This window comes from Onthophagus taurus, chromosome 7, assembly GCF_036711975.1.
Source record: "Onthophagus taurus isolate NC chromosome 7, IU_Otau_3.0, whole genome shotgun sequence".
Lineage (NCBI taxonomy): Eukaryota > Metazoa > Arthropoda > Insecta > Coleoptera > Scarabaeidae > Onthophagus > Onthophagus taurus.
This window is the reverse complement of record NC_091972.1, coordinates 12,952,559-12,980,244: the sequence shown is the minus strand read 5'-3', so window position 1 is coordinate 12,980,244 and position 27,686 is coordinate 12,952,559. Positions and strand designations below refer to the sequence as shown.

The 27,686-nt window shown below is 30.7% G+C and overlaps 5 protein-coding genes and 1 long non-coding RNA gene across 16 annotated transcripts in view; 2 read left to right on the top strand and 4 right to left on the bottom strand.

The window, feature by feature from the left end:
* Positions 1-106: 106 nt before the first annotated feature.
* On the top strand, positions 107-1,594 carry LOC111425215 (uncharacterized). Its single transcript, XM_023059109.2, has one exon. The coding sequence runs from the start codon at positions 364-366 to the stop codon at positions 1,543-1,545; it is 1,182 nt and encodes a 393-aa protein (XP_022914877.1). The 5' UTR covers positions 107-363; the 3' UTR covers positions 1,546-1,594.
* A 133-nt stretch (positions 1,595-1,727) lies between these two features.
* On the bottom strand, positions 1,728-2,569 carry LOC111425555 (thioredoxin-like protein 1; the record flags this gene model as incomplete). The annotated part of the gene is made up of 3 exons (XM_023059654.2): positions 1,728-2,108; positions 2,162-2,391; positions 2,453-2,569. Coding segments are annotated over 3 exons (558 nt in total), but the record flags the coding sequence as incomplete, so codon positions are not given.
* A 257-nt stretch (positions 2,570-2,826) lies between these two features.
* Positions 2,827-4,232, bottom strand: LOC111425216 (thioredoxin-like protein 1). The gene is made up of 5 exons (XM_023059110.2): positions 3,996-4,232; positions 3,768-3,924; positions 3,605-3,712; positions 3,261-3,544; positions 2,827-3,207 (listed from the first exon to the last, which is right to left on the bottom strand). The coding sequence occupies exons 1-5, from the start codon at positions 4,091-4,093 to the stop codon at positions 2,997-2,999; spliced, it is 858 nt and encodes a 285-aa protein (XP_022914878.1). The 5' UTR covers positions 4,094-4,232; the 3' UTR covers positions 2,827-2,996.
* A 6,857-nt stretch (positions 4,233-11,089) lies between these two features.
* On the bottom strand, positions 11,090-11,905 carry LOC111414290 (uncharacterized). 2 transcript variants are annotated; one of them, XR_011641046.1, is made up of 3 exons: positions 11,604-11,905; positions 11,320-11,536; positions 11,090-11,167 (listed from the first exon to the last, which is right to left on the bottom strand). It is a non-coding gene; the product is annotated as an uncharacterized lncRNA (long non-coding RNA). The 2 variants fall into 2 exon arrangements; XR_011641045.1 differs by having other exon boundaries at positions 11,094-11,170.
* A 1,129-nt stretch (positions 11,906-13,034) lies between these two features.
* Positions 13,035-25,058, top strand: LOC111425549 (uncharacterized). The gene is made up of 8 exons (XM_071197856.1): positions 13,035-13,234; positions 13,292-13,449; positions 13,507-14,549; positions 24,129-24,236; positions 24,289-24,393; positions 24,453-24,580; positions 24,629-24,731; positions 24,799-25,058. Exons 1-8 carry the CDS (start codon positions 13,164-13,166, stop codon positions 24,901-24,903), a joined length of 1,821 nt encoding a protein of 606 aa, XP_071053957.1. The 5' UTR covers positions 13,035-13,163; the 3' UTR covers positions 24,904-25,058.
* Positions 25,059-25,330: 272 nt separating this feature from the next.
* Positions 25,331-27,686, bottom strand: part of LOC111420941 (AMP deaminase) — a 35,499-nt gene continuing 33,143 nt past the window's right edge. For all 10 annotated transcript variants that reach the window (XM_023054035.2, XM_071197853.1, XM_023054034.2 and 7 more), the window contains 2 exons: positions 26,712-27,061; positions 25,331-26,648 (listed from right to left, as the gene is read on the bottom strand). In XM_023054035.2, coding sequence (XP_022909803.1) covers positions 25,793-26,648; positions 26,712-27,061 — 1,206 coding nt within the window. In that variant the 3' untranslated portion in view covers positions 25,331-25,792. The remainder of the gene's footprint in view (positions 26,649-26,711; positions 27,062-27,686) is intronic.

The window sequence follows — 27,686 nt, the reverse complement described above, 5'->3', positions numbered from 1 at the left end:
TAAATGTTTTTAACAAGCATTAAAGTATTAATTAGAATATTGTTAAATAGAATTAAAGGCGATTAATGCCGTAATATAATATTTATTTAATAAAATGATTCATTTTTCGTTATTTTGACGTTTAAACATAACCTAAAAATTAAAATTTACTAATTGTTATTCAATATTTGTGTTACTTAAAAATTAGGTAATTTAAATCTTTTGCAAATCAAATTTTTCGTAAAATCCAAATTTCATTCTTAAGATAATAACTATCGTAGTTATTTATAGGATAATCTAAAAATAGATTTAACCTAAAAATGTCAAAATGTCAAATAAACAAGCACTGCATTTAATTTTAAGATTTAAAGAAACTCCGATAAAATGAAGAAATATTGCCAGTTATTGCTTTTAATAGGTTGTATATTAAGTTTAACGTTATTATTGATATACAGACATCAATATAATCGATTACATTATGTTTTGGAAGTTTTTAATTTTTTTGGTCAACCATGTAACATTTCCGAATTGGAATTAACGGAAAACGTTGCTGTCCAACACGATTGGGGCCCAGTACCTTTATGGCAATCTCATGGACCAATTCATACGTATTCTGGGTATTGGATGAAGAAAAATGTTAATGATGATAAAAGTAAAGGTTATGCAGAAGTTATTGTAGCTAATCGAGAGAAGACTTATATGAAAGGGTGTTACCTTTGGGAAGAAAACGAAAAGAATCCAATTATTGGTAAATTTATGTATTCAAAAATATCAGAAAATTTGTATTTTTATAGTTGTTATACTGACGGTTTAGAAAAGAATCCGTATGCAGTCTCTTTTTTGGGGAAACTTAAAAATCCTATAAGAAAAATCTTATTAAAGACGCCATCTGAAAAGATTTCCTTTAACACAACAGTTTGTGTGCTTCCTTCTGCTAATTTTAGTAAAAATGAATTTTTGGAATTTTTAAGCTTCCACACACTTGTTGGGATAGATTCCTATATTTTTTATACAGATAATATTTCGCATAGACTCCAAAAAATTATCGTTAATCTTTCTTCAAGACTCAATATTAAAGTAACATTTTTTCCTTGGAACCTTAACGTTTTTAATCAAAACTTTACCAGGGACGTAATAGAACAAGATTGCCTTTTAAGAGCTTTATCAAACAGCAAAAATGTTATAAGCTTAGCTTTAAATGAATATTTAGTGCCTTCCGCGCACATAACACTTAACGAACTCTTTAACAATTACCAATCAACACCAAGAATTCGATTACCTATTCAAACTTTTTGCATTCGAAATATAAGACAAAAGAAACCAATTGCGCTTCAAAATACCGAAGTTACTTATTTTAACGATAATTCTATCCGTATGGTTTATAGAAATGTTAAAGATCATGTAAACCATGGGGTTAAATCGGTTAATAAACATACAGCTTCTATTCATAATTATCTTATTTGTAATCAAAGCGGACGTAGTTATAATGATAACATAATGTTAAGATATTCAACTGATTTTTTAAGATCTACTTTAATGCAGTTGTATTTACATGATCATATTTAAGATGATTATATTATTCAATCTACATTAATAAATAATGTATTTATCTGAAGGAATGTTTTTAATAATTAGTTCATGATAACTTCAACAACATTTGAGAGATAAATTTTCGATCTGAAAATAAATAATAGTTGATAAATAAAGCACTAATATATGGAGACCAAACTAAATAAATTACAACAAACAAGATCTTTGAAATGATTTATTTTATTGTAAATCAGCTGTTTTATAATAATATTAAATTATTTACAATTAAAAAAGATTTTTCAAATGCATATTTTTCAATTCACAAGTTAAATAGTTCTTGTAATTCAAATTATTTAAAATAAAAGAAAGAATTATTTATTAATCCTTTTTAATGACTTTCCCCCTTTTTGCCTGCAACTCTCTTGAAATCCCCCATGTTAGTTGTATTAATTGGAGTACCAATAATCGCTAAATGATCAATTTGTGTCACTTCATCTCCTGATTGATTATCTTTAACGAAAATTTGAATGTTTGTAACGTTTTGAAATTTAACATAACGAAGATTTACAGGATTTCCTTCCAAATCCGATGGAGTTACTCTAAAACAATCAAATTCTCAGCTTTAAAGAATCCCACAGATTAGAAATCTCACTCTAAATCTTGAACACTGGTGCAACTTTCAACCATATCAAAATCTAAAGTTCTTGGTTGATTTATAAAAATCCTAACGTTTTTAGGACCTTTATCTGATGGCCCTTTAAATTTAATTGAATGAATTTTAACAGCTTGATTAAACATTATTGAAATAATTAATTGCTCATCACAATCAGATTCGTTTAAACATTCACATTGTTGTTTTAAAATAAATAGAGCCAAATCCATCTACAAATCAAAAATTAAGATGTTAATTTTTTATTAAAATCATTAAGTTGAGAATAATTACATGCCCTCCTACTGAATCAGCATCTTCACCTTTATCAGAACCATAATATTGAACTATTTTATTTTCTAAAGCTGTTGGATCAGCACCTTGTAAATGATCAAAGCGGACGTACTTATGTTAAGATATTCAACTGATTTTTTAAGATCTACTTTAATGCAGTTGTATTTACATGACCATATTTAAGATGATTATTTTATTCAAATACTTGAATCTATATTAATAAATAATTTATTGATCTAAAGGAATGTTTTTAATACTGATTAAAAAAATAATATAACTTCAACATTTGAGAGATAAATAAATTTTCGATCTGAAAATACATAGTTGATAAAGCACTAATATATGGAGACCAAACTAAATAAATTACAACAAACAAGATCTTTGAAATGATTTATTTTATTGTAAATCAGCTGTTTTATAATAATATTAAATTATTTACAATTAAAAAAGATTTTTCAAATGCATATTTTTCAATTCACAAGTTAAATAGTTCTTGTAATTCAAATTATTTAAAATAAAAGAAAGAATTATTTATTAATCCTTTTTAATGACTTTCCCCCTTTTTGCCTGCAACTCTCTTGAAATCCCCCATGTTAGTTGTATTAATTGGAGTACCAATAATCGCTAAATGATCAATTTGTGTCACTTCATCTCCTGATTGATTATCTTTAACGAAAATTTGAATGTTTGTAACGTTTTGGAATTTAACATAACGAAGGTTTACAGGATTTCCTTCCAAATCCGATGGAGTTACTCTAAAACAATCAAATTCTCAGCTTAAAAGAATCCCACAGATTAGAAATCTCACTCTAAATCTTGAACACTGGTGCAACTTTCAACCATATCAAAATCTAAAGTTCTTGGTTGATTTATAAAAATCCTAACGTTTTTAGGACCTTTATCTGATGGTCCTTTAAATTTAATTGAATGAATTTTAACAGCTTGATTAAAAGTTATTGAAATAATTAATTGCTCATCACAATCAGATTGAAGGAAACCAGATCCAGCTGTTAAACACTGAGCTAGAGGATGTTCATCAGATTCATTTAAACATTCACATTGTTGTTTTAAAATAAATAGAGCCAAATCCATCTACAAATCAAAAATTGAAATATTAATATTAATTAAAATCATTAAATTGAGAATAATTACATGCCCTCCTACTGAATCAGCATCTTCACCTTCATCAGAACCATAATATTGAACTATTTTATTTTCTAAAGCCGTTGGATCAGCACCTTGTAAACGATCAAGTTTAGTCTAAAATAAAATAATTAAATGATACATCAAAATATTCAATTTTAGTGCAACATACTCTGTTACGGTAAAAAATAAATGTAGGCATAGCAGAAACACCTTGAGCCATCGCAGTTTCTTGGCATTTATCTACATCGATCTTTATAAACACCGCCCGAACATATTTTGATGCTAATTGTTGAAAAATTGGGGCTATACTTTGACAAGGACCACACCTATAAAATGTAGAATACATAGTACAATTATATTAAGAATTCTTTTAAAGAAAAAAGTAAGGTTAACTAACCAAGTTGCTGTAAAATCAGCTACCACTAACTTATTGGTAGCGTTTGCCAATTCAGATTGGAAATGGGGCTCATCGTTGATAACTCTTACACTACCCATGTTGTTTAAAAAGGTTTAATAAATGAAATATAGATGAAGTATAAAATTTATTCTCTTTTTGAGGTGGATGACTGTCAAAAATTGAAATGTCAAATTGAACTATTAACCAAGCAGTCGCCATCTATTGTTGTTGATATGAAATAGAATTAAAATGAATTTAAACATTTAATTTATTAATTAATTTTAATTAAGTATTAATTGTTACGATAGTTTATGTTACAAATGGATTATGTTATATGGATTTAATACAAAAAAGTAAAAAATAAAATTTGGATAATAAATTTTAAGTTTAATAACTTCTAATTAGCGCCATCTTTTGCCCGACGATCGTTTCTATTGATAGTTGTGGACTCATTCAACCGCGTATAACCATAGCGTATGACTGATATCATTGATTATACTACTCCAGATTGCTAACCATATGTATAAAATCGGCAACTGTATATGTTGGGTTGCATCACGCACTGTTTATTCTCAAAAAGAGAATAAATGTAGATAAGTGAGATAGAGTCATAATAAGAAAAGAGACGATCAATTAGCCCCGACCTCAAAGGACGTCACCTATATACAGAATGATTCACATAAGAACCGACACAGAGCAGGGATATGTAGAGGACAATAAATTAAGATGATTTAACGCAATTTATCTCTATACTAAGTTGTACCCCTGAGGAGTTATAGGCCTTCAAAATTGGGTCTTAAATTTTGAAATCATTGAATATCTTCATAATACATTAAGCTAGAAAAACCAAATTTGGTATACGTTATGAGTGTACTGAAGGTATTAATTGGTAGCAAATTGAGACCAATTATGGCATTTCAAAGGGTTGATTAAGGGTGATGGTCTCCTAAATTTTGACAGATTTTTTTAACCTTTTGGTGGATTTAACACATTATTGCCTCATTTCATGTGGAATTTAATTCTAAAACTTTTTTTACTCTTATTATTTTTTAAAAAACATTGTCGTTTTCATAGAAAACTCAAATAACTAAAGACACGTATTTCGTTAATGCTACTTAAAATCATCGAAAATTCAGTAGTCGGCTGTGAAATTGTACGTCAAACTTGACAAATAGGTTATAAAACCTTGTTGTCAAATAATTTTATAACCTATTTGTCAAGTTTGACGTACAATTTCATAGCCGACTACTGAATTTTCGCTTATTTTACATAACATTACGAAATAAGTGTCTTTAGTAATTTAAGTTTTTTATGAAAACGACAAAGATTTTTAAAAAAATAGTAAGAGTAAAAAAAGTTTTAGAATTAAATTCCACATGAAATGAAGTAGTAATGTATAAAATCCGACAACAGGTTAAAAAGATCTGTCAAAATTTAAGGTACCATCACCCTTAATCAACACTTTGAAATGCCTCAATTGAGTTCAATTCGCTACCAATTAATGCTCTTGGTACACTCATAACGTATACCAAATTTGGTTTTTCTAACTTAATTTATTACGAAGATATTGAACTTTTTAAAAATTTAAGAGCCAACTTTGAAGTCTTATAACTCCTCAGGTGTACAACTTAGTATAGAGGTAAGTTACTTTAAATCATCTTAATTTATTGTCCTCTACATGTCCCTGCTCTGTGTCGGTTCTTATGTGAATCATCCTGTATATATATACACTGTATCTAAATGACATCAAAGAAATAGCATCTGAAAAAGTTTTCTTCATTTCTCTCATTATCCGAGGAATAAAATGCTTTTACTTTGCTCAAGGGTTTAATGTTTAAGGGTCGATAGCTAACAATTAATACATAAAGTTCATTGGTGTTACTTAGATACAATCGTTACTATTTAAAATTCTCCTTAGGGTGTGTTTACGTTGGAGCTGCGATAAACGATACTAGCAAAACAACGAAATTGTTGTCATAGTTTTATATGCAAGTGTTTATATTGGAGCGACGAATTGTCACACGCTTGACAGCCGACTAACGATAAGAGCGACGCTAATTGTATTCCCTATTTTCTTTGCTATTATCAGGTGTGGTCAGCATGGATATCGACTGTTTAATTAGTGAAATTTTTGTTAGATCCCCTTGTGGGACCAAAAAGATAAAAATTACCACAACAGATTTGTTCTGACAAATCATTTTCAATTCATTTTGCGCAGTTCTTATCGCTGCTCTCATTGTTGCTCTTATCGTTTATCGCAGCTCTCGTTCCAATATAAATACCTGCATATAAAACTATGACAACAATTTCGTTGTTTTGGTAGTATCGTCGCTATTATCGTTTATCGCAGCTCCAACGTAAACACACCCTTAGAAGACGCACCAAAATGAAGTAGGACTAATAAACATTTTACTGAAGGAAATAATAACAATCTTTAAATGTGGAAATGTCTTTTAGTGTATCTTGTTTAGTGATTTGATGGCGTGAATTGGCGCACGCATCTATTAAAGAAAAAAAAAATTAAATAAAATAAAAGTTATGTAAAGCAAACGCTAGGGCCTCCGTGCCTAACCGTGGGATCAACTATTAAAACAAATTATGAAAGAAATAAATAAATATAATCTATTTAAATAAATTAAAGAAAAAATACAATATTTAAGGCATATATTCGAACATAGACGCTACAATACTAATTATTATAAATTATCTTATCGCATATACTCTAATAACGACTACTTACATAAACTAACTTAGGTACTAAAATAAAAATAAAAAATTCTTATTAGCGGTAATGGTGAGGAAAACGAGAATAAATAAAGAAAACTTAGCGTAAATCTAGCTTAAACTATGGGCACAAACGAGAGAAGAATCATGTTTAAAGGATCTGCCAGTTCCATGATTCCGGAGGAGACTGAAAGCTATTGTCACGGAAAATCCGATATATACCATTGACATGTTTTTCCAATTTAATGTTTGAATTCAATTTGTATTATATCACAATGTAATTATTGTTAAATTGACGCACTCTATGCTTTTTTGTAAAATGGAGAAATAAAATATTATTATTAAAATATTAAAAATATTATTCCTTGTTGAAAATATATTGAATACTTCCATATCTTGAGCTAGTGTACCATATGTACATATGAAAACGTGGAAAATAATCACGATGCAGATATACCCACTTCATAGGCATGCTGGAGGGTTTGTAAGCCTCGCTAACGACAATGCCTCCATGAAAGTACTACCTCTCACTGAGATCAGAGCATTATGGTTATTTTCCACGTGGAATAATAGGATTGATATATAGTATGCGCAAGCCGAATGACTCTCATTCTATCAGCAGAGGGAGTCCATACCAAAGGATAGGTTAGGCATCCACTTAAATAATACTATTTTAATATCAAATTATTTTGCATGATTATTCTATTTACATATACATATGGAAAACTAGCAGATTCAGATATGGAAGTGTTCAATATACTTTACACATAATTATTCAGCCAGACGCAAGGTTTCGTTTGAGATATAGAACATTAAAATCGGTCAAACCGTTCTTTAGTTATAGCGAATTTAATCAAAATTATTTTTTTTCTAACTAGGGGCCAGACTTCCAGTCGGTAGATACGTGGAGTCATTTCAATGGTAGGTTAGGCAAACACTTAAATAATAGTATTTTAATATCAAATTATTTTGCAGGAATATTTTAGTTATACGTATACCGGGTGTCCCTCAAAAGTGGCTCACCCCCATATTTTTCTTTATTATTGGTGATATAAGAAAACCATTTGGAATGCATAGTTAGGTCGCTAAAACGGATTATTACGACATGAAATCATTCTTTTTGTACTTCCGGTTACACTGGATGTGAGTACTAATTTCGCTATTTATTTATATCTATAATTTTTTTTTCTTCAGTTGAGTAGACAGTATAAATTCACATAACTTTTACTTGAAAAAATTTTCACGATCGCTTATAATTTTTGAAAAAAAAAATTATTTTCGTTATTTTTTAACGTTTTAGTACCTTCGGAAAATGTATTACAACTTTTGACGCATAGTACCTAGGTTAATAGTACAAACTACGTTATGTCCCTCTTGATTTGCTATTCCTCGAGCAGTGATCACTGCTATGCTTTAGTTAGTGGTTCTTTTTTAATAATGGTGTAAATTAACAGTTGTATTAAATTAGTTTTAAAAGAAAAACGCTATCCAACAATTAAATTTAATTCAATTGTAAGTTCAAAAAAACTAATTTTCTAAATTTTCAAAATGCTCCCGCCTCGATTTTGACATAATTGTATCTTGCGTATTGTCGATCTAACGACTCGACGTTATTCCTGCGGAGATATTTAGGTAATACAATTTCTAACTCGATTTATTTTCTAATACCTCACGAGACCTTAGTGGTGTATTATACAGCTCATTTTTGATTTTGCCCCATAAAAAGAATCTAAAGGTGTGAGGTCAGGTGATCTGAGAGGTTTTAACCAAAATAAAGTAAATAATCCAAATTATAATGTACAATGGACATTGTAAGTTATTATCAGCTACAGAACATTTAGTGTAAAAGAACAAAAAATAAAGAAAAAAATCAAAAATAATTGAATTAAACTTAATTGTTTGATCGCGTTTTCTTTTGAAACTAATTTAATACAACTGTTAATTTACACCATTATTAAAAAAGAACCACTGACTAAAGCGTAGCAGTGATCACTGCTCGAGAAATAGCAAATCAAGAGGGACATAACGTAGTTTATATTATTAACCTAGCTACTATGCGTCAAAAGTTGTAATACATTTTCCGAAGGTACTAAAACGTTATAAAATAACGAAAATAATTTTTTTTTCAAAAATTATAAGCGATCGTGAAAATTTTTTCAAGTAAAAGTTATGTGAAATTATACTATAAACCCAACTGAAGAAAAAAAATTATAGATTTAAAAAAATAGCGAAATTAGTACTCACATCCGGTATAACCGGAAGTACAAAAAGAATGATTTCATGTCGTAATAATCCGTTTTAGCGACCTAACTATGCATTCCAAATGGTTTTTTTATATCACCAATAATAAAGAAAAATATGGGGGTGAGCCACTTTTGAGGGACACCCGGTATATGCAATTTTTAGTATAATTCCTCGTGGAAAATACATTGAATAATTCTATATCTTGAGTCAGTGTACCATATGTACATATAAATAGAAAATTCGTGTATAATAACTTAATATTAAAATAGTATTATTTAAGTGTTTGCCGAACGTATCCTTTGATATCGACTCCTTCCGCTGACAGAATGAGAGTCATTCGGCTTGGGCATACAGCATATCAATCCTATTATTCCACGTGGAAAATAACCATGATGCAACTATACCCACTTCGTAGGCATGCTGGAGGGTTTGTAAGCCTCGCTAACGACAATGCCTCCATGAAAGTACTAACTCTCATTGAGATCAGAGCATCATGGCTATTTTCCACGTGGAATAATAGGATTGATATGTAGTATGCGCAAGCTGAATGACTCTCATTCTATCAGCGGGGGAGCCCATATCAAAGGGTAGGTTAGGCAAACACTTAAATAATACTATTTTAATATCAAATTATTTTGCATGATTATTCTATTTACATATACATATGGAAAACTAGCAGCTTCAGATATGGAAGTGTTCAATATGCTTTACACATAATTATTCAGCCAGACGCAAGCTTTCGTTTGAGATATTAATACGCGATTTCGCGGAAGACTGTCGCCACCCTTCTATCGTTTGTCTTTGTTTCAGAGATCATACATATTTCAAATAACTTCGAAATATAATGAGGTGGACGATAATTGCAAGGGGTTCTCACTACGAAGGTTTAAATTTACACAGAAATATTCTTGTTTTCTTGAACAATGTCTACATTGGGGCAAACGCTGATCTGACATGTTTTGCAATCTTGTTGTTGTATCTAGCTTTTGCTTTGTAATTTTTGGCCGAGTCATGTTTTTCTTTTTTGTTTCTTAGGTTAGTTAGAGCAGCTGTACTAACTAGTACAAGCTGGAACTCGCCTATTTTCTTTTGTATGTTTTTTTTTTGTACAATTAAGCTTATTTTCTAATAAAGGCATTTATTATTATTATTATTATATAGAACGTTGAAGTCGGTCAAACCGTTCTTTAGTTATAGCGAATTTAATCAAAATTATTTTTTTTCTAACTAGGGGCCAGACTTCCAGTCGGTAGATACGTGGAGTCATTTAAATGGTAGGTTAGGCAAACACTTAAATAATAGTATTTTAATATCAAATTATTTTGCATGAATATTTTAGTTATACGTAAATATGCAATTTTTATTATAATTCCTCGTGGAAAATATATTGAATACTTATATATCTTGAGCCAGTGTACCATATGTACATATAAATAGAAAATTCGTGCAAAATAATTGAATATTAAAATAGTATTATTTAAGTATTTGCCGAACCTATCCTTTGATATCGACTACTTCCGCTGACTGAATGAGAGTCATTCAGCTTGGGCATACAGCATATCAATCCTATTATTCCACGTGGAAAATAACCATGATGCAAATATACCCACTTCATAGGCATGCTGGAGGGTTTGTAAGCCTCACTAACGACAATGCCTCCATGAAAGTACTAACTCTCATTGAGATCAGAGCATCATGGTTATTTTCCACGTGGAATAATAGGATTGATATGTAGTATGCGCAAGTCGAATGACTCTCATTCTATCAGCTGAGGGAGTCCATATCAAAGGATAGGTTAGGCAAACACTTAAATAATACTATTTTAATATCAAATGCCATCAATTTTGCATGATTATTCTATGTATATGTTGTATATATGGAAAACTAGCAGCTTCCGATATGGAAATAGCCAACGTTCCACATTGGAGCACCAGACTCATCCGCGAGTCCATCGAAATAGAGAAGAACGGTACCTTCAACAAGAGAGATGACCTGCACTTGTCAGCCACTTGGCAAACGGTCCTACACCGTCCCCGATCCGGAGCAGCCTTCCTGAGGGAGGGGATTTTGGGCAGACTATAGAGTTTGGGGCACCTGCTTGATTTTTCCATGGGGATTAAGGTTTTCTTGATCTCGGGGCCTATTGGAGATGCCTCTATTATCGATTTGGTGGTTTTTTTCCAGGTAAGTTGTATGGTTTTTTGCTGCTAAAAAAAATTAAAAGTCGTATAAACGATGAAAATATTTTATTTCGGTGGTATCTTCGAAGATTTCGAACGATTATCGTTCTTCTTCAGGCAGGACTTAGGAACATTCAGATATAACAAAAACACAGATAAAAAATATATATAATTACCGTCGGTGTAGGAGCATCGAGAGTGAAGAGAGTATTGTTTCAGAGTATTTCTTCAAAAAGATTCCGTTTACGAAAAATTCAAATGTAAAAAAAACTTGAAGAGTAAATTGAAAAATCCAAAAAATTAAAATGGCATTTTTCTATTCATCGTAAATCTCGTTTTTCAAAGTGTTTAAAAATAAATGTTAAAAATTAACGACAAAACAAATTACCAAACCTATAGAGAAAGAATCATAATGACTAAATATAAGAAATCAAAAAAGAAAGAAAATTTTTAAACTTACAATTAACACGTTAAAATTTCCTTTAAAATTAAATAACTTGAGTCAAAATGATGAGGGATGAAATTGGACTGAAGGTCATAAGGAACGTTCGCCAGATGATAAAGGTGAAAGAGTGAGGGAAAACGAGTGGGAATAAGAACGTCAACATAAAATCTTTCCATACTAAATTAATTCTTCGCATCATTAAAAATCTGAAACATAATATTAAAATAGAAAATCGTATTGTTACCATGGGAGACAAAAATGCAGGCCTCGTTGAGTTGGATAAAGAGTCATACATAAAAAAGACATTAACTTTTTTCAAAGAAAATAAAATTAAGAATAATTTTATCTTTGTTTGTTTTTTTATTTATCTTTATCTCTCTAGCTCGACCTCTAGCTCTTCCAGGGATGCGTTCTTCTTCCGAAAGGTTTTCTTCTTAGAAGAAACAACATATGCTTGTATAAAGCTAGATCTACACGATACGCGAACTGGTTCGCCACTTCATTGAAGTATCTCTAGCCAAGTACCCCTACCTCAAGAACCTCTATCTCTATCTCAAGTACCTCTATCACTACCTCAAGTATCTCTATCTGAAGTACCTCCACCTCAAGTACTATAATAAATGTTTCAATATTTTATTTAGGATGGACTTTAATGGAAATCCTCTACTCTCCGCTCAAGCTCGACCTTTTAATATATTTTGTTTCCGTGCCTTTTAACCCCTTATTACTATATTATTTCAAAATATTAATAAAAGATAAAGCTTGTTTACAATTAAAGACCAATAATTTTAGGTTTATTAACTAGTTTTAAATAATAATTATAGATATTTAAAGCAAATAAACTAAAATAAACTCCGCCTGCGACGTTAAGCCCGCCTTTACCAACTTTTTTCGTAGAAACTGGTGGAAACAACCTGTCAGTTATCTCGGGATTTCCCCAAGTACTTAACTTAAAACCAGATAGAACAACTCTTAAAATTGATCAAAGTATTGAAAAAATTTCTCTAAAAATTAATATTATTTTTTAATGAAAATAAACTGGTAGAAACAACCGGTTTTTACGGAAAACGTATAATGTTTTCATACAATAAAATTTTATTTATTAATTAAAAAAGAAATATTAAACAATTTTTATTATTAGTATAAGAAAATATAAGAGGCGGAATATAAATCAAAAATAGTGCTGCCATCTCTTAATCATATCCATTATTATTATAAAATCCAACAGCGCCCCCATAGCGGACAAATCCAAAAATAACACTTTACGCGTTACCAATTTTTACGTAGCGGTTAGCAGTCTGGTATAAAATAGTCAATGCTGGTATTTAACCGTTGTGATAATGTATTAAAATAAAAACTACATATATATCTCGTTTTTCATTTATTGTACTATTTATTTTTGAATATATATTTTAAATTGTCTTCACACAATAATAGTTGGCAACACTGGTTAAATATCACGTTGATTTTGATAGTTACTGTCAATTTGTAAATGTTTGAATCTTAACCGTCATATATGTTATTATTAGTTAAAAGTTTTTAGTTGTAAGAATTTATTGTTTGAATTTGTAAGAAATGGATCGTTCGCCAACCTTTCATCAGTCAGTGGTCAACAGTGGTTCTAGACAATCCCGAATTCCTGTAAAGTAAGTTTACACCATTCTACTAAAAAAATCAAGTATATCATTCTCAAATTATTGCAGAGATAGTCAAAGGAAAAGTCGATTTAGTCGTAGTTCAAGCAACGCAATACGAAGGGTTCCCTCATCTTCCCATCTCGCGGTTCCTCAAAATTACCGAAACGTTCGATCAAAAAGCTGTGTTAATTTGCAAGATTTATGTGCAACACCGCTTACGTCATGTATGTTGTTATAAAAAGATTTTTTGTGTCATAATACGGTTTTATTATTTGTTTTAGGTTCATCATCCAGTATAAGAACACCTCTAAGTAGTGGTTCAAAGTATTCAGTAATTAATACAGAATTTTTAACCTCTCAATTTTCAAGGGTTAAAAAATATTTTAGAAATAAAGACCCTACCATACAGACTTTAAAACCTCTCACAATGGCCGTATACGTACAAACCATGAAAATACTATGGAATGAAATTGATCCCAGAATAGAAATAGATCCGAAAAAAATCGATGCTATTGGTGAATATCTAAAACTATTCAAGTTCCCTTCGCAGATAAAAATGTCCGTTTTAAAGGCTCCAACAGTACCTCATAATTTCCAGTATATTTTATCCATTTGGGTTTGGCTTTTGGATGAAATTGAGGCAATACATAAGATTTTAGATGCAGAGCAATCTAATAAACATAGAATAGGTTTTAAGTTTTTCATGGGTCGTTTTAAAGACATGTCTGATAAGAATGGTGGATCAGAAAAGATTACTGAAACATTTCGCCAAAGCTGTAAAGAATACCTTTACAAGGAAAACAAGTTAAGAATGCAATGTTACGAAGAATGCCAACAAATCGAAAAGAAAGTACGACGAGATCTACAAGAAGCCACTGAGAAAAATGTTACCCTTAAAACACGTTTAAATGAGATACAAGCAAAGAACAGGGAAATAGAATTACGAAACACTGTAGCCATTAATGAACGCGATCGACTTGAAAGGGATGAGGAAGTGTTACAAAATAAATACCTTAATAGTCTTGAGGAAGAAAAGCAACTGAAGAAAGCACTAAATGATCAACCATGTTCTTTGGAGGAATGGAAAAAAATTGTTGAAGAACATACTTTATTATCTTTTGAACTTGAATTAAAAAGTAAGCAAGAAAATGAAAATAAAGAGCAATCTTCACAAATCGATATGGAATTAATGGATGTTAAATGTAAAATAATTAATGTGATTGAAAATATAAATAGTACTATTATACGCCATTTAAAGTATTTACCGAAAATGCAGGAGTTTTTAATTCCTCAGAAAGGACATTTGCAAGAAAATATGTCGCAGGTAAAGAAATTTTTCATATCTAATCCACACCTTTTTTACAAATTTTATGTGGTTTAAAATGAAATACCCATTAAATTTGCAGTTGTATATTTGAAATTTAGTTTTATATAAAATATGATGTAGGTAAAAGTAAAAACTTTTTGAGAAATACTAAAATGTTTAATTCAATTCAAGCAAACATGTTTCGAAACTAATGTTTTATCTTCAGTACCTAAATTTAAGAAAAAATACAAGAATTATAGAAATTTAAGAAAGAATTTAAGAATAAATTTAAGATTTAGGTACTGAAGATGAAACATTAGTTTTGAAACATGTTTGAATTAAACATTTTAGTATTTCTCAAAAAGTTTTTACTTTTACCTACATCATATTTTATTATATTAGAGAAATATGGAGTATTTCATCCCATTTATAGTTTTATATAGATCAATATTTACATTTTTATGTATTTTTGCATCCGCCAATAACATTGGTTCAACAATGTTCAGCACTTCTTAAATGATGTACACACACTGAGCAAGTTCAGAAGCAAAAGTTCATATAATTTGTCTGTTTTTGTTCATTCTTGAAATTCATTGATTATTTTATTGTGTTATCTTTAAAGGGTTTATTAATAGGTAGGTTGTAGTATGGATCAGAGACCTGCATGAATGGTTTCGTTCGCTTGAATGAAACATTCACAGATAAACAAACAGCACTAAGCCATCAACACTGCACTGCAATGTAGTATGCTACAGTGTTGTACTGCAACATCAAGCAGTAGGCGTCTCTTTCAAGTTTAACGTAATGTAGCGAATAGTTAAAAGTATTCGCAAATCATTCAGAATGATTAATTGCCTCACATACATGGCAATGCTTGTGTATACAGTGCGTTTCAAAAGTAACGGATAAATTCGATAAAATCATTACAAACAATTTATGAAAAAATCGCTGAAACGGGTCTAAAGATTGAAACTTTTTGCAATTTTTTGGTATATATTTTAAATTTTTTCCGTCATTTTTTAACGAGTTATGACGTCATCGAAGTTTTTTTTTAAATGGAACACCCCATTTTTATATCGGAATTTGAAAGAGGATTTATTTCTGAATTATGTAGAATAAATATTAATATCGGTTACATAAAAAAATTTTTGAGAAAAATTAATTTAAAGTTTCATTATTTCCCATTCATTTGGTATAGAAAATAGCAGTAGCAGTGGTTAACCATGGCAACCAATTGTTTTGATTTGACATTTCCAAGTGTCAAGTTCTCCTTGTTGATATTTAGACACCTCATTTAAGTCGTTCAGCATTAGTTTAATCTCTCCAAGGCTATCCGAAATAAGAACTATATCGGCCGCGTAGCGCAAATTACTTAAACATTTGCAATCAATGTTTATGCCTTTTTGGGTCAAATCCAGTTGTTTAAATGCACTCTGAGGATTGTGATGAACAATTTGGGTCCTACAGTGTATCGCCTTGTTTTACTCACGATGAGTACTTTACTACTTCTACTCTCTTGAGTACTTTCATGCAATTTTACCGTCATTGTAGCATTCTTGTAGATGTTATAAATAAGTTTGGTATATCGATAATCGACTCTGCATTCTTGAAGTGCTTGCAAAACTGCCATCAACTCAATTTAAATTAAATTTTATAAATACCTCTAAATACACCTCTTGGGTAAATACCCCCGAGTGTATATCGTAGGAAATTCAAACTTTGGAATGACTGGAAGTTAAATCTCTCACGATTTTGACGTCATTACATGTTCAGCTTTCTGATTCCAAGGTCTAAAATTGCCAGAAATGATCATAATGTGTCTAAAATTTCCAAAATTTGGCAAAAGTTTACAAAATAGGCTAAAATAATTTTAGACATTTTGACATATTAGACAGTATTAGAAACATTTTGATCATTTTAGGCAATTTTGGATACACTTTTAAATAAGTTTGGACAACCAAACTAAAACTAGAAGAAGCACTAGAAACTTTCGACTTTTAAAAAAGCGTTTGATGTTTCTGATGCCAAGTTAAGCGTTGAAGTGAAGTGTCGGAAAAGTCAAACGCTTTTTCAAAAGACACACATCTAAACTCGAAAGTTTCTAGGTTTAGTGTTTTTAATTTTAGACAATTTGAATCATTTTAGACAATTTTATAAAAGTTTAGATGAATTTGAACACATTTTTGCGATTTTAAACAATTACAGTACAACTATACATAATTTTAGATACTGTTTGAACATTATAGACCATTTTTTCACGTTTATGTTCACAGTTTTGGACAAATTTAGACAATGTTGTCAAAAAGCACGACACTACATGATTCACGGATCCATTGACGAATGAAAGAAGCATAGTAGCACTGAATCAATTAATATTTTTCGAAATGTGCGCCATTCGTTGCAGGTCTCGGAGTCGACAATACAGTAACTTAAGAAAGAACACCACAAAACATGATTCACAGTAACTATACTCTGTTTTTAAACCAGGAGGAGTATTTTAAATTTGTCACCAGATTGACCTTGTACGTGATTGGTTGAATGCGAGGAAGGTTCACACACAGGCAATTTTGAATTTTGATTTTGAATTTGAAGGTTAGGTAATTGATAATTCGACAGTTTCGTGTCATTATTGTATATTTTGTGTTCTTAAACCCTTTTTTATTATATTTTGAAATAAATACACTCATAACTTCAATGTTAATTTGTATGTATAGTGTTGACGGTAACAAACGAAAATAAATACAATAATAAGTAAATAAATAAATAATAATTATTAATTTAAATTTACCGCCAAAATATCTAGTGATATTTAGCTTTGTTCGTTGGGACTGCACTACTTGCACTATGCAGTTTAGTGCAGATGTTGTGTGTTCGTTGGGGATAGTGCAGTTTAGTGCAGTTGCACTCATACTGTTCGTTGGGCCAGGTGCAGTGCAATTTAGTGCAGCCGGTGCAAGTTAGTGCAGATTTTGTTGCACCTGCTTTCGATTAAGTTCAATAAGTGCAGTGTAACTAAAATGGCGGAATATTTGAAAACGTGTTTTGTAATAATTAATATTAACATTAAATGTTAAGAAATAAAACCTTATAATAATAATTAATATTTCTTGTATTAGAGAACACAGTATATTCAATCCCAGTAGAGGCAGTAGAAAACTACCCCTACTTTTTTGGAATAATGTAAAAACTACCCTGTCGATTTTGGCGGCATTAAATACACTTATAGTACATTTAAAAATATTATGTGTTTTTTCTCATTTAGGGGTGGATGGGGTTAACTACCCTCACCACCCCAAATTTTTTTTTGCAAGTACTGCTTATCAATTTTGGTGCGATTTAGCATGTGATTTCTTTATACGTTAAGTAGTACTTTAGTACGTTAGTAGTTTGGTATAGAAAATATATTTCGCTAATAATTGAAAAAAATAAAAAGTAATAATAATAATTGATGAATACTAAAAAAACATTCTGCGATAATTTCATTTTCCACGAGTATTTCGCTGACAATCTCCTGTTCGTCCATTTCAAATATTATACACTTTTTTTATAAAAATCTGTTCGTTGGGACCACGGGGTTTATACACTTTTCTGACCTGCACTAAGTTGACATGACATTGCACTGACTTACACTTCATTGCACTATGACGTCATACTAGTGCCATGTCGTGCAGAGTAGTGCAGCCCCAACGAACAAAGCTACTGTTTGTTGGGCCAGGTGCAGTGCAATTTAGTGCAGCCGGTGCAAGTTAGTGCAGATTTTGTTGCACCTGCTTTCGATTAAGTTCAATAAGTGCAGTGTAACTAAAATGGCGGAATATTTGAAAACGTGTTTTGTAATAATTAATATTAATTATTAAGAAATAAAACCTTATAATAATTAATATTTGTTGTATTAGAGAACACAGTATATTCAATCCCAGTAGAGGCAGTAGAAAACTACCTCTACTTTTTTGGAATAATTTAAAAACTACCCTGTCGATTTTGGCGGCATTAAATACACTTATAGTACATTTAAAAATATTATGTTTTTTCTCATTTAGGGGTGGCTGGAGTTAACTACCCTCACCACCTCAAATTTTTTTTTACAAGTACTGCTTATCAATTTTGGTGCAATTTAGCATGCGATTTCTTTATACGTTAAGTAGTACTTTTGAAAGAACTAATAAGGGTTAGTAGTTTGGTATAGAAAATATATTTCGCTAATAATTGAAAAAAATAAAAAATAATAATAATTGATGAATACTAAAAAAACATTCTGCGTTAATTTCATTTTCCACGAGTATGTCGCTGACAATCTCCTGTTCGTCCATTTCAAATATTATACACTTTTTTTATAAAAATCTGTTCGTTGGGACCACGGTTTATACACTTTTCTGACCTGCACTAAGTTGACATGACATTGCACTGACTTACACTTCATTGCACTATGACGTCATACGAGTGCCATGTCGTGCAGAGTAGTGCAGCCCCAACGAACAAAGCTATTTTCTGGTGATTTTTCCCAGTGTAAATCTGACTTTCGCGTTTACTCCTCCTGGTTTAAAAACAGAGTATAGTTCTAGGCAAGTGTTAGTTCTAGTTTTAATTGTTATTCAGCGCTAAGTTGTATATTTTTAAGTTTCGGGTTTAGCCCTGTGTCTTCAGACGCTGAATGTTAGGTAAGGTTAGTTTTGTTTACAAACATTAATTATACCATGAAGTATTCTTTGGCAATTTGTAATGGCAATTATAGCGTGAAGTTTTCTTTTGTAATGTCAATTATAGCGTGAAGGAATGTTCGGTAAGGTTAGTTTTGTTTACAAACATTAATTATACCATGAAGTATTCTTTGGCAATTTGTAATGGCAATTATAGCGTGAAGTATTCTTTGGCAATTAGTAATGGCAATTATAGCGTGAAGTTTTCTTTTGTAATGTCAATTATAGCGTGAAGGAATGTTAGGTAAGGTTAGTTTTGTTTACAAACATTAATTATACCATGAAGTATTCTATGGCAATTTGTAATGGCAATTATAGCGTGAAGTTTTCTTTTGTAATGTCAATTAGAGCGTGAAGGAATGTGAGGTAAGGTTAGTTTTGTTTACAAACATTAATTATACCATGAAGTTTTCTTTGACAATTAGTAATGGCAATTATAGCGTGAAGTTTTCTTTTGTAATGTCAATTATAGCGTGAAGGAATGTTAGGTAAGGTTAGTTTTGTTTACAAACATTAATTATACCATGAAGTATTCTTTGGCAATTAGTAATGGCAATTATAGCGTGAAGTTTTCTTTTGTAATGTCAATTATAGCGTGAAGGAATGTTAGGTAAGTCAATTAAATAAAACAAAATTTTCCTCTTTCTTGCTATTTATTTTATTATGTTTCTAAATCGATTTCGAGGAAACAATCCTCATCTTCAGTAGAATTGTCAGTTTAGTTGAAAAAATATATTAATCATCAAATTTAACACATCCTCCAAATCTAACTTCATCCTTTTTATCCAAACTTGAAAATTTCTTACTTTAATAATTGAACAAATATAATAGAATATCAAATTCAAAACCAAAAGTTAAAATACACTTAAAACAAAATCCAAAATAATATAAAACAAAACACGCGTTTACATTTGACAAAAGATACGAAAAATGACTGATGCCTGAAAAGATACAGTCATTTTTCGTATCTTTTGTCAAATGTAAACGCGTGTTTTGTTATAAGATACGAAAGATATAAGATACGAAAAATGACTGATGCCTGAAAAGATACAGTCATTTTTCGTATCTTTTGTCAAATGTAAACGCGTGTTTTGTTTTATATTATTTTGGATTTTGTTTTAAGTGTATTTTAACTTTTGGTTTTGAATTTGATATTCTATTATATTTGTTCAATTATTAAAGTAAGAAATTTTCAAGTTTGGATAAAAAGGATGAAGTTAGATTTGGAGGATGTGTTAAATTTGATGATTAATATATTTTTTCAACTAAACTGACAATTCTACTGAAGATGAGGATTGTTTCCTCGAAATCGATTTAGAAACATAATAAAATAAATAGCAAGAAAGAGGAAAATTTTGTTTTATTTAATTGACTTAAACAAAGCTTGCTAATGGATAATTTAATCAATGAATGTTAGGTAAGGTTAGTTTTGTTTACAAACATTAATTATACCTTGAAGTTTTCTTTGGCAATTATACTCTGTTTTTAAACCAGGAGGAGTATTTTAAATTTGTCACCAGATTTACCTTGCACGTGATTGGTTTAATGCGAGGAAGGTTCACACACAGGCAATTTTGAATTTTAAATTTGAAGGTTAGGTTATTGACAATTCGACAGTTTCGTGTCATTATTGTAAATTTTGTGTTCTTAAACCCTTCTTTATTATATTTTGAAATAAATACACTCATAACTTCAATGTTAATTTGTATGTTTAGTGTTGACGATAACAAACGAAAATAAATACAATAATAAATAAATAATAATAATTATTAATTTAAATTTACCGCCAAAATATCTAGTGATATTTTCTGGTGATTTCTCCTAGTGTAAATCTGACTTTCGCGTTTACTCCTCCTGGTTTAAAAACAGAGTATAGTGACAAATAAAGACAAGACCGAAACAACGAATCAGTCAATATGATTCATTATGTGAGCCATTCGCTGCAGGTCTCTGGTATGGATGTTTTTCCTCTAGATATTACGAGTTTCGTGTGTAATTCTTTAGGTAAATTTTTAAAGAATCAGTGGATGTGTGAATCCCCGAATGAATTAAAGACAATCATTTAGATTCAATGAATACGAAGTTAGCACATGATTTGGAACATTTTAGAAAAAAAGTTTTAGTATAAAAGTTGTAGCAAACTTTATCCTTAACAATATTGCTTTTCTGCAATTTTGCTATCATTGTCAGATGCATAAATATCGATGGTAGGTAGGTCATGGGATGTGACTTTGATAGAAGAAACTATGGCGAATCGAATGACTGTGTTTGTTTTCATAATTCTTTGGCATTTTGGACTAAAATATCTTAAAATAGACACTATTGCAACTGCAATATTTACTTAGGAATATTCCAGCAGTTGAAATCAACATATTGTTTATATTCAGACGGCACCATACAGTCCAGTATTGAATTAAACTTACTAGTCATCCTTACTAATCATCCTTACAAAACATAGCGAAGTATTGGGGAGATGGCTGGAATTTTATAGGGGCAAGCTTGGATAGGGGATGTTATCCACCCCGATTTGACGGATAATGGGGATGATAGAGAAAAAGCACCACCAATAATATGTGCTATCAACAAACTAAAAAACCACTAAGCGCCAGTTAAAGCAGACTCCGCGAGAATTAATAGTGAATTTGGGAATCATAGTCCTGGTACACAAGAAAGGTGACCAGCTCTAATGTGCGAACTACAGTACAATTACACTATTAAATTTGTATTAAATTTGTTCTGTTAAATTTGCTGTCTTTCGGAGAGTAAATTTCCTGTGCTTTGGAAGCAAGGGATAGTTATTCCTTTGGCAAAGGTTGATGATCCCAAGCAACTGAAAGATCTGAGACCAATAAGTATTCTTCCAACGTTATCCAAGGTGCTTGAAAAAATTATGAAGCAGCAGGTGGTGTGTTACGTGGAGAGTAATTGCTTGCTGCCTCAGGAGCAATCTGGCTTTCGAAGTGGCTATAGTTGTACAACTGCAATGTTGCGCCTAACTGATGATATTCTTACGAACACGGACAATGGATTGTACACTGCTGTAGTCTTCCTGGATTTTTCTAAAGCGTTTGATACCGTTAATCATGCAGTTTTGGGTGAGATTCTGTATGATTTGGGGCTGAGTTCAGAGGCGGTATCTTTGTTGGGTGACTACCTCTGCGATAGGTCTCAAAGGGTAAGGATCGGTGATGATTTGTCTCACACAATTAGAGTTTTGAATGGTGTACCACAGGGTTCGGTGTTGGGGCCTCTCTTGTTCTCTTTGTACACTTCGCGGTTTAGTAGTCGGGTACAATATTGTAAAGTCAATATGTATGCTGATGATATACAGTGTTATCTGTTCTTTCATGAAAATGATAAGAATCTAGCACAGATACGTATTAATGAGGACCTGTCTACTATATTTAATATTGCGACGTTTCTTAAACTAAAGATTAATCCTGATAAGTCTGCGTGTGTATGTTTCGGGAGAGGGAGAGGGGACACAGGGCTGAACTTGGATCTTGATATGGTACAAGAATCAATGTTGTTAAGGAAGCAAAATGCCTGGGTTTAACAATAGATAACACCTTCAGATTTAAAGCTCAAATTAATATTTACATGAGAAGGTCGTATTCATGTTTAAGAAAACTTTATCCTCACCGATCCGTTCTTTCGATAAAATTTAAAAAACAGTTATGTGATTCTCTTGTGCTGTCTCACTTCAACTTTATGGCGCCTGTGTATCATCCCGCTATAAATGTGCTTACATCGAATCGCATACAAAAGGTTCAAAATAGTTGCCTTAGGTTCATTTTTGGAATCCGGAAGTATGACAGAATCTCACACAAACTGAAAGATGTTGGGTGGCACAGAATGGATATCCGCCGGGAGTTGCACAGTTTGGTTTTGTTTCATAAAATCGTCACAACACATATACCGACATACTTGTATGAGAGGATTACTTTTAAAAGGGCTAACAATGCTCTACAAACGAGATTAAAATATGGCATATATCCACCAAAATACAGAACCTCTTTGTTTCACAGGTCTTTTACGTATCACATATATAAGTCATATGGAACGCTACTGCCTATGATCAAAAACTTAATATCATTAATTTCAAAAAAACACTATATAAAGATAAATTTTTGGAGCAATGTGCAGCCTTGTCATAGTTATTCATTTGAATGCATTTTTTTAACGTTCAGAGCAGGAGAGGAGGAATATTCAAGACATTGTATTGTCGTTGTCGTGGGACGCGTGTAGTATAATATTAAGTTTATGTATGTGGTAAGGTTGGTTGAACAGATTTTATCTGGAACCCGCCTATTGCACAATGCCATTTTTTTTTCTTTTCTTTTTTTGTAGTGTTAGGTACTAAGTTTTTTGGTCTCTTGTTGTTTAAACATTCTAGTTTAGAATATATCTACACTATAGATACAATTTTTGTTATTATTATATATATTTTTTCTTTTGTTGTATACATTGGTATGTGCAATAAAGACATTTATTATTATTATTATTATATTATTATTAAATACGACATACAAAATACTGTCTAACGTCCTGTGTAAACGGCTTAAACCAATATATGCCAAGGGGGCTATAGCTTTTGGCAAATTGTAGTTCTGCGCCTCATTCATTGTCAAATATTCAACGAATTTGCTTTTTTAATTGCTTCTTCCACAAAGTAAATCGTAACTTACATACAGCCCTTCCTTTCGTCTTGTAAGAACCGGAAAACTGATTAATTTCAAGAAATTGTCTTTTTTTGCTCCCGTAATTTTTTGCTGCCAATTAATAGCTGCCTTGAGCAGCCTTGAGTATCGTTTTGTGTGTGGATTAGATTCGAGAAAATATTGGCCCACTATAAGTAATTAGCAAACATTTGACATTTGAGTTTATATTATTTTTGCAGATTATAATTAATTTTAAAGAAAAACTGGGAGAGCTTCAAAACCTTAAAATACCGGAACAGGAAAGATTGAACAATGCAATGAAAGAATTAAATGCTACCAAGGCAGAGGTAACACTTTCTAAATATTTTGTATTTATGAAATTTATTATGTTTTTTATAGCTTGCGGAACAATTGGAAAGTCTAAAGAAAAGTGTAGAAGAACAGATTCTAATCAATCAGGAATTGGAGCAGACAAAAAATGAAAAAGCCAACAATCACTCTAAAGTAAAAAATGAACCAAAAACCAGTATAATTAATACCATGTTAATTAATGTTCTTTTTAGCAAATTAAAGAAATGCAAAAACATCTTGAAGATAAACAGAAAAGAAAGGTTGATTGTCTAAGAAGGGTTGAAGATTTACAAGATAATCTTATTGCTCTTGAAGGAAATATAGAAACATTGATAAAAAAGTCAGTTTAAGTTTTTTATAAATCGTGAATAATTTTTTTTTGTTTTAGAGAAGAAAAGCTGAATAATCATCGAAATGAATGTCAGGAGCAGGCTTTTGCATTTCTTAATGAGGTTTTAGAAAAATTGGCTAAAGATGCGTTGGAAGTAGTGGTAAGTTGTTTAGATTTAAAATAAAGTTTTTTTTTAATTATTTTTAAAATGAAACTTTTTGTTTAAGAGGGCAGTTAGTGATGGTCATGGACAACTTGATGAAGTTGTAAAAAATACATCAAAGTGTTTAGATGTCTGCATAAAACTTTTAGAGGAACAGGATGATGGATGAATAGGATACAAGTTACTAAGTACTGGGTTTATTTGTATAAAGTCTATTTTATATGCTCAATAATCTTGGAATAAGATTCAGCAACTAATTTAAATCTCATTTTCAACTGAATTTAGATTCCAAGCTTAAAATATGAATATAAATTTTTCTACATATTTAATATTTTCAGTCCTTTCAACCTTTATAACAAAAATCAGGTTATTAATTTTTCTCTAAAAGTGCGAAAAAAACAACTGATAACTCAAAGTTAGCGTTTATCCTTAACGGTAAACATTGTAGCGTCTCGGCCGTAAACGACCTTGACTTCCAGGTTTTAGACCCAGCAGAGATATATCTTTAATCCCTTAATATACAATACTTACTTTTATGATATGAATTTACGAATTGAGAGAATGAATAGCTTGCGGCTGAGGTTACAAAAAGTATATTGATTTTTGAAATTACCTTTATTTATTTACTAGCTACAAGAATAAAACGTACAGCGATTCTAAAATTGGTCATTTCGTATTTCAAAATTCTCTCATTAGTGCAACAGGTTAACAGGTTTTATTGAACATGTTTTTAACATTGATAAACGTAAGAAATTGAAAAAAAGTTAATAAATAAATCACAACTAAATCACTAAGAATTCTATAATAATCACATTTTATTATACTTTTATAAAATTTTACTAAACTATAATTAATAATGAAACAAATATCTTTTTAAATATAAGAAAATTCAAGTGTAGTTACTAATATGACCAAGAAATGAAAGATAAATGAAAATTCTAATATAAAAACTTTATAAGTAGCAATGTTACAAGGTATTAATTAACATATTATATAAAAAAGGAAACTATATTGTCATAGGTATCATTTTTTTTTAATCTTTTTAATACGGAAGGTAATCAACCGATTTTATGATACGATTTAAAAATATTTGAGAGTTCATCTAATAAAGTTTCATATCTGAAAGCGACGCGAATATCCGGTACATTCGTGCGAGAAATATCATTCCCTGCAACACCTTCTTTTGTGTAATTAGGTCCTAACCAGTATTGCTTCATTTTGTGCGGAAATCCAGACATCAAAACTGAGTTTCGAGCCAATTCACACATATCACAACTGGATAATTTCCAAACCTGAGCGGCGATACTGTATTCTTCCATCAACGGTTCTTTTGTAAAATGAAATTGTAACGGATCATCAGTTGATAAAGAAATAGCCAATCCTCTAGCTAAATATTCCGGAAGTGGGTTTCGATGATAATTTAAAAATAAACTGTTATTAGAAAGTGGACTCATTGCAATTCCAATTTGAGCTAAATAATAAAGATATTGTAAAACAGGTACTTTTCTTAATAAAAGTCCGTGAGAAATATTTTCAGAAAGCATATAACCACAAACTAAATGCTGTACAGGACCGGCTTCGCCACAATGTGGTCTTACAACAAAAGTGTTTAACCCTCTTGCCGCTCGGAAATGATTTACAACCGCTACATTTGCGTACACATAATATTGGTAATAAGCATAAGGTGGGTTTTCAACATCCGTCCATTGATCAGGAGTTAAAACATCACGATCAAAAAGAGGATTTTCCGGTTTACTTTCGTCATCAACCGAATCAAAACCAATAATATACTGAAGAAATTTGTGAAGTTCTGGATGCGAAGACGGTCTTGCGGTTACTTCCAAAAGTGGAACAAAAATGTTATCGATTATCTCTTGGAAGTTTTGCATCAATTTATTTAATTTAAAAATATCACTAAAAAATAATACAAAGTTGTTAATATTTTATTAAATTCTAAATTATATTTAAAAAACTTACTAAAGTCTTGGAATTTGTATTAACCAACGAACATTATCTGAATAAACATCGCTTTCAATAGCCCATTTAGCCAATTTATCCCACTCTTCACGACTTTTTCCATAAATGCTCAACCTTAATTCAGCATTTTGATATTTCGATTCTTCCAAATCGCTAGAAACTTCTTTTATAATTCTAGCGAAATATTTCCCGTTTAGATAATTATCAGTTTTTAGGAAAACCTCGCGAAGTCTGCTTTCACCAATTGGATTATATTTCGCATTAAATTTATCAAAACGATGGAAAGTGTTTCGATCGGCGTGAACGTCCAACATATCGACAGTTAAATCGTATGTTGTTAAATTCATTGACTAAAATTTAAAAATAAATATCAATAAAGTGGTCCTTTTTTTTTTAAATTTTCAACTTAATTTTAAATTGAGTAGATAATACAGTAAAACTTCGATAGCGGACCTCTTTAGAATGGATAAAATATTTTTAAGTCGTTCTATTAATATTTGTTTCCAAGAATGTTTTAGGTTTAGACATGGTTAAACCCTAATCTTTCTAGGTTTAGTGTTAGTTCTAGTTTTAATTGTTATTCAATACGAATGTCAAAATTGATGGTTTTTGTAATTAAAGTTGGTCATAAATCAAAAACTAAAGGTAATGGAGAAAAGTATTTGGGGAATAAATTGTTTGTAATGAACCAAAAAAACATCCACAAGTAGATTTCATTTAGCTTTAACTGTATTTTAGTTAGAATGTGAAAATCACGAAAATGTCAAAATTTATGGTTTTTGTAATTGAACTCAGCCATAACTCAAAACCTAAAGGTGATGGAGAAAAGTATTTGGGGAATAAATTGTTTATAATGAACCAAAATGATATTAACCATAACTAGATTTAACTTAGCTTTAACCGTATTTTTGTTAGAAAGTGAAAATCACAAAAATGTCAAAATTGATGGGTTTTGTAATTAAACTCGGCCATAAC